Raw genomic sequence first — 5,506 nt, 5'->3', positions numbered from 1 at the left:
TGTTCCAGGTCTCTATAAGTGAAGTTAAAGGTTAGTTTCTATGACTGATGGGAACAACTATCTCTGAAATCACTCCAGTATTCAACTCAACTTTATTTATAGAGTTAAATCCCAACAGGAGTTATTTTGTAAGAAGTAAATAGTTTTGTTCACAGAGACAAAGAATCTCTTCTTGAGAGGAGGTTAGGAGATCAAATCACAACTAGTTATGAACCAGAGTTTTCATCAGCATCATTTTATTGTCAACAACATGATAGATTTATGGTTTCCATCTTCTGCATGCTTTACTCCAACAGTTGACACATTTCATTAGATTTGATGTGAAGAGACTCTAATGAGTTCATTCAGCCATGAAGATAAAGTCAGAACAGCCAGAATCCCAGAGAAGAACATCAGCTTCAGATAGGACAGTCACAGAGACACATGGAAGGATTATTTTTAATATCATCATGCGTATGAAGTGTACACATCAATATTTAATATTTAATCTACGGGTGGGAAAAACAATCAGGTAACGAATGTATCGGGATTTTTTTGCGACAATTTTAAACAACGATTCATTGCCGCATATTCTATTTTTATTTTATTCATGTTTTTACCAATGATTGAAATAAATATGTTCTGTTTCTATGGTAACGCCGACGGCGATTACATCATATCTGTTTCCAGGGAAACAGAGCGAAAGCAGAAACAGCAGAAAATCCGTCTTATGTTCTTCTTTATAAAGTAAATCAACATCAGACTGACTGACGTGATGTCATTCTTCTTAGAAAACATGTTAGTTTTTAGAAATATCTCCTGATATATCGTCTCTAGACGTGTTTTATTAAACTTTTGTTTTTGTTAAAGAAGGAAAAGAAGATCCCAAAACTCCTATTGAATAACAATAAATGAAAATCACACTCATGTATCAGGAAAGAATCAAATCTAAAGCACATTGTCCCGGCCCTGATTCAGTCTTTCCCCTTTTAAGATCTGACCTACTGTGGGATGTAGAAACTATCTACATGTGTCCATTGAGTAAATCCCTCAAAGGCGCGCACCAAACCTCTAAGCGCCTCAAGGACACTGTTTCTAGCCCTCTCTCTGTTCTGCTCTGTGTACGTTACAGATGTTGGTCGTGCTTGTTCTCTAACTGCTTCATCACCTTGAAACAAGTTGCTCAGACTTTCAGCTTCGGCACAGTTGCCGTGGGCGAATCCCCTTGTTTCAGTTGTTGTCAAACCAAACAACTCACCACATGACTTACAAGGAGGCTTTAATCCTCCGTCATAGAGATCAAACGTTTCGCACCGGACATTCTCTGGAACTCTGATGGTTCCATCGAAATATGTCTTTCTGACAAATGGCCTTCTATTTGGCTCTGGATAGTAGGTCATCACTGCGTCAGCTACATACTCATCCCAGCTGCTGAGACAGGAAGCACCAATCAGGATTTTCTTTGGTACAGCGCCATCAGCGGACATGGAGACTCCGTAGAACCTGACTGAACCTGGGGGATTGCTCTGAGAGACACAGATGGTTTTGGAGACCAGAGGTTTGTTAATATCCCCCCGCAGTCTACCGACGAAGGTTTGCAGCCACTGTCTGATTTCTCCTTCGTTGTTTTGTCCAGTCACGTTGACAACCTGCAAGAAATCACAAATATGATCAAGCTGCTGATGCATCCAGTCATTCACCGAGTCATGCTTTGTGTCTGTTAGTGTAAAGTACGGCTGCTCGATCATAGAAACAATCATAATCATGATTATTTTAGTCACTATTAACATCAGGATTATCTAACAGGATTCCTCGCTGACTTTTAGAAAGATGTTGCATTTATTGAAGATAAAAACAGTGAAAACAGTTAAATATGAGACATTTCCCTTCATACTTTCACTGTTTGAACATAATGTGTAAAATAATCTTTTTCCTCGATTACTCTGTTTTAGTGATGGTTAGGAGACAGAATTAAAATCACGATTAAAGTTGTATTACTATCACAGCTCTACTGAGAAATTAATAACAATCTGTAATATCTGGAGATGTTTAGGTGAAGTAGCAACGCTTTACAACTTTACAAAGAAGAATCCTGCTACAGCAGCTCAAAAGATTTATTTTACACATATCAGAATAACACACATACACATTAAGTAGACATAGGAGAAAAGATATACATAAAGTATGAGAAATAGAAAAAAATAGAATTAGTTATAATAATAATAGTAATAAAACAAACATATTTACACATTAAACACCCTTATATAAACAGACAGTATATGAACACAGATATACAGATGAGTAAGGTAAGGTGTTATCTTTTGAGAAACTGTCCTCTTACCATGTCGAGCACACATGAAAATGGACTCCTCCTGGGTACCTGAGAGGAATAGTGGTCAAAAGGCCCGGGGTGTGGCTCCCTTAATGTATTTATCAAGTGAGGATCATCACTCACAATATCTGCTGGGGAAAATATCGGCATTTTGATCTTTCCCAAAAAGAAGATGCTGTGAAGAACCTGTGAAGTCAAAACACATTCAGAGAGATATATCATTGTGTGTGTTGTGTGTAACCGAGCAACACATTCTCATGAACGGGTTCCTACCATATCCTACGAAAAGTTCATGTGTCATGTGACCCGCATTAGGCAGGTCACATGACGCCAGCTAAAGATTAGTCGACAAGGAGCCAAACATCATGAGAACAGGCTGAACTGAGAAGATGTATGGGTCCTAAATACACTGACAGGGTCATGCATTATGTTCACACACATTTCAATAGTTTATAAAAAGTCTCCATCAGACATACCTCATCCACTAACACCGTAGTATCTTCTGTACACATCATTATCATTTCATAGATAATCTCGAAAGCATTATATCTGAAAGGATCTTGCTCTACCAGGAATAATAATCGTCTAAAAAAATAAAGATATAAAAGGAGAATTAAAAAGCAGAATGCAGTGATAACATGGTTCAGTAAATCAAACAATAGATCCATATATCTACATACATAAATGTTAAATACTACATTCAAACACTACTTTAAGTTTGAGATAATATCAGTCTCTCCCATTTCATTTTCTTCACATTTTGTCTTTAACTTTCATAAGTTTCTCTTGAAGATAATCCTCTATACTAATTTGTTTGTGGATTTCAATATATACATTTTGTCAAGAATACCAATAACATGTCTTTATCTTTTTGACTCACCTCTGCTGTTCAGCAGCATCATCCTGATGCAATCAGAAATAAAGGTACATTACAACACGACAACATGAATGAATTTAGTCATGTAGAATTGAATCATAATGCTGTCAAATATTCAAACATTCATGTCAAAGCAGCTACTCACCATTGTTAGTTATGAATGAAATAGAAAGAAGGAACTGAAGCTGTGCTCTCTGATATTTCAAACGACCACGACTTAAATCTTGAGTTATGGTTGTGTGGAGACTCCACGCAGAGCTTTCTCTGGAGCTACGTAAGGGACCTGAACTTATACTGGGGGGTTGGTGGGTGTGTCTTTAAGAGAATAGGAGGACCGGCATGTGAGTGTGTGTGTGTGTGTGTGTGTGTGTGTGTGTGTGTGTGTGTTTGTGTGTGTTTGTGTGTGTATGTGTGTGCAAAAGAGGTCAAGAGTCCTGACACAAAGTCACATGACTAGTTATGATATCTTGCATTAGACACATTCCTGTGTACTCAGGTGTGGTGTCAAAAAAGCTGAACTGAAACTGAACTGTCAGCAAAACGTAATGACTAATTCAACCATGAGTACTTTGGGTTCATGTTTGAGTAAAGCTTCCTCAAAACATCACAATTTCTGAGCTAAAATAAAATAAAAGAACACACTACTCAAGAAATAAAATCAGGAAATAATGTACAACAAGCAGCGAATAAATATATCCAAAATACTTAAATAGTATATGAAATATGTAATTAAACATACTGTTTTCCCTCAGTTTGTAGAAGACTTAGGGGTACGTATTTGGTGGGGGGTTTATATATATATATATATATATATATATATATATATGTAGACTACCAAATTATGTTCCACATTTCTTTCAGTAGTTAATTGAGTTTGTTGCTAATATTCTTGGTGTCTGGATGCATCTTTTCCAGGTGAACTGATAAGAGTTTAACTTATTTTATTATATTATTATTATTAGTGAGGCTTGATGAATACATGATGAGTAATATTCAACTTCCTCCAGATGCTGTGATGTGTTGTAATATGACCTGTAGAGATGTAACTCTACACGTTGAACAGATATCAATGTGTAAAGATTACAGCCAGTTGAGATAAGAGATGAATGTGGATCCAGTTTCTAAACGTCCTAGAGTTTAATCTACTTTAGATTGACCTTGTTTGACTTCAGTCATCACTACGTCTTCATCAGTCTCCATGCTGCTCTTTCAAAGAGGGGAAGCTCATTTTCAGCTTCCATCATAAATGACAAAATTCCAGGATCCATCCCAAAAATCTAAATAATATTGCAAATTGCGTGTAAATGATAATTAGGCCTAATAATTTGTTTGCAAATACCTTATGGTGTTCTGTTTTCTATAGGCTATCCTAATATTTCTGTAATATTTCAAGACTTGGCTATAGCTTTACTCTGATATCTGCAACAATTCCTTTGAATTAAAGGCTAATAGCGTCTTCTAGACATCTTAAACATGTAAACATGGGGAAAAGGAGCATTCCATAAATTAATGTATCTAAAAATATGATTTGTTTTTGTTTGTATTAGATGACTGGAGGTCCAGTTAACCCCTTGTTGTTTACCACCTCACTGCTGCTGAGCCTGTTACTAGTTAACCTTAGTGACTGTGATGGTGATGATGGTGGTGATGATAATGAATTTTAGTAATCCTGATAAAAAATTTTTTTTAAAGTTTGCAGCTGTATCACAGGCTATCATCTCTTCTCTCTCTGACATGGACACACACACACACACACACACACACACACACACACACACACACACACACACACACACACACACCCACCCACACACCCACACACCCACATACCCACCCACACCCACACACACACCCACACACCCACACACACACACCCACACACACACACACACACACACACACACCCACCCACCCACACACACACACACACACACACACACACCCACACACCCACACACCCACATACCCACCCACACCCACACACACACCCACACACCCACACACACACACCCACACACACACACACCCACACACACACACACACACACACACACACACCCACCCACCCACACACACACACACACACACACACACACCCACACACACACACACACACACACACACACACACACACACACACACACACACACACACACACACACTCACACACACACTCACACACACACACACACCCACACACACTCACACACACACTCACACACACACACACACACACACACACACACACACACACACACACACACACAGTGTGACTGTTATGTGGGCAGTTGTTGTCTCCCTTCTTGTGTGTGTGTGTG

The 5,506-nt window shown here is 38.3% G+C and overlaps 1 protein-coding gene across 1 annotated transcript; it reads right to left on the bottom strand.

Moving 5' to 3' along the window:
- Positions 1-547: 547 nt before the first annotated feature.
- Positions 548-3,200, bottom strand: LOC116060813. The gene is made up of 4 exons (XM_031314560.2): positions 3,192-3,200; positions 2,788-2,896; positions 2,321-2,497; positions 548-1,628 (listed from the first exon to the last, which is right to left on the bottom strand). The coding sequence occupies exons 2-4, from the start codon at positions 2,830-2,832 to the stop codon at positions 981-983; spliced, it is 870 nt and encodes a 289-aa protein (XP_031170420.2). The 5' UTR covers positions 2,833-2,896; positions 3,192-3,200; the 3' UTR covers positions 548-980.
- Positions 3,201-5,506: the final 2,306 nt, after the last annotated feature.

The sequence above is a fragment of the Sander lucioperca genome, chromosome 7, assembly GCF_008315115.2.
Source record: "Sander lucioperca isolate FBNREF2018 chromosome 7, SLUC_FBN_1.2, whole genome shotgun sequence".
Classification (NCBI taxonomy): domain Eukaryota; kingdom Metazoa; phylum Chordata; class Actinopteri; order Perciformes; family Percidae; genus Sander; species Sander lucioperca.
The sequence above is the reverse complement of the archived record's forward strand: the minus strand, read 5'-3'. Positions and strand labels throughout refer to the sequence as shown.